This window comes from Lottia gigantea (genome assembly GCF_000327385.1).
Source record: "Lottia gigantea unplaced genomic scaffold LOTGIsca_816, whole genome shotgun sequence".
In the NCBI taxonomy this organism is placed as follows: Eukaryota; Metazoa; Mollusca; class Gastropoda; family Lottiidae; genus Lottia; species Lottia gigantea.
The window spans coordinates 4,136-5,817 of NW_008710715.1; the positions used below are offsets into that span (position 1 = coordinate 4,136).

The 1,682-nt window shown below is 24.9% G+C and overlaps 2 protein-coding genes across 2 annotated transcripts; one reads left to right on the forward strand and one right to left on the reverse strand.

Annotated features, from left to right (window-relative positions):
- Positions 1-619: 619 nt before the first annotated feature.
- On the reverse strand, positions 620-778 carry LOTGIDRAFT_146442 (hypothetical protein; the record flags this gene model as incomplete). Its single annotated transcript, XM_009067366.1, has 1 exon — positions 620-778. A coding segment is annotated over one exon (159 nt), but the record flags the coding sequence as incomplete, so codon positions are not given.
- A 219-nt stretch (positions 779-997) lies between these two features.
- Positions 998-1,279, forward strand: LOTGIDRAFT_146440 (hypothetical protein; the record flags this gene model as incomplete). The annotated part of the gene is made up of 1 exon (XM_009067367.1): positions 998-1,279. A coding segment is annotated over one exon (282 nt), but the record flags the coding sequence as incomplete, so codon positions are not given.
- Positions 1,280-1,682: the final 403 nt, after the last annotated feature.

The window sequence follows — 1,682 nt, forward strand, 5'->3', positions numbered from 1 at the left end:
CATGATAATAAACATTGTTATCTTTCAAGTAATTTAGAGCATTTTTTATGTGATTTTTTGTAACTGTTTGAAATTCATAATATCCTTTATTAGAAATTTTCTTTTTCAGTTTAATTCTTATCATTTCATCATCATTTTTACATCTTGGTAATACATTGCTCATTTCAGTCAAATTTGATGGCACAGAAACTATCTCACCTAATAATTTTTTATCATTTTGTGGACAAACTTTAACTAGTTTCAAGAATAGAATATTTTTACATACCAGGTGTTTCTCTAATTGATTTAAGCATTTCAATTCATTAGGTAATGGACCAGGATCCATGTCATTAACTACAGCCTCAGCTGGCATTTTACCTTGTAAAATTTTTTTATTACATGTTAAACATATCCAAAGAGTTTTATAATTATCAGACCAGCAACAATCATAGGTAATACAACCACCATCACAAATATGATAGTAAGTTTTAGTTATACATTTCTTTGCTAATCTTTCTACTAGTTTACTTTTCTTTTCATAAAGTTCTTCTTGACACTCTTTAACTTGATTCTTAAACAATAATCTATTACAAACAGAACACACATAAATAGGACCATTAGAACTATCAGTTTTAAATTGATTAATAACTTTATCAATACTACTCATTTCTTTTCTTTTGGTAATTCGTCTTTTATTTCTCAGTTTGTTTACTTTGACTCTATAATTAGTATTCTGGTGATATTTATTACTAGATTTCTGTTTTTGTTTATTTCTATACTGTAAATTAGTTCTATACATATTTCTATATTTATTTAAAATTTTAATTCTCAATTCATTCATATACCTTTGCTTCAGTTTTAACTTTATTTCATATATATATTTACATTTTAATTCCCATTTTAAGATTTTTTGATATTTAACCTTTAGCTTTGGTTTTAAAACTTTTTGATATTTGTTCTTTAGCTTTGGTTTCAATACACTTTGATATTTGTCTTCAAGTTTTGGTTTCAATACATTTTGATATTTGTCTTCAAGTTTTGGTTTCAATACATTTTGATATTTGTCTTCAAGTTTTGGTTTCAATACATTTTGATATTTGTCTTCAAGTTTTGGTTTCAATACATTTTGATATTTGTCTTCAAGTTTTGGTTTCAATACATTTTGATATTTGTCTTCAAGTTTTGGTTTCAATACATTTTGATATTTGTCTTCAAGTTTTGGTTTCAATACATTTTGATATTTGTCTTCAAGTTTTGGTTTCAACACATTTTGATATTTGTCTTCAAGTTTTGGTTTTAATACATTTTGATATTTGTCTCCAAGTTTTGGTTTCAATACATCTTGATATTTGTCTTCAAGTTTTGGTTTTAATACATTTTGATATTTGTCTTCAAGTTTTGGTTTTAATACATCTTGATATTTGTCTTCAAGTTTTGGTTTTAATACATCTTGATATTTGTGTTCAAGTTTTGGTTTTAGTATTGTTTCATATTGTGTGTGTAGTATAGACTTTAATTGACTTGTATATTTTCTTTTTAAATGAGCTTTAATATAACTAATCTGATATTGTTTTCTCCTCCTTTTATTCAAATTATTAATTTCTTTTTTGGTTCTAAATGCAAGTTTCCAGTTTGATCTGACTTTTTGCTCAGAATTTAGTTCTTTCTTTACTAAATGATAGTTTTGAAAATAAATACTTCGC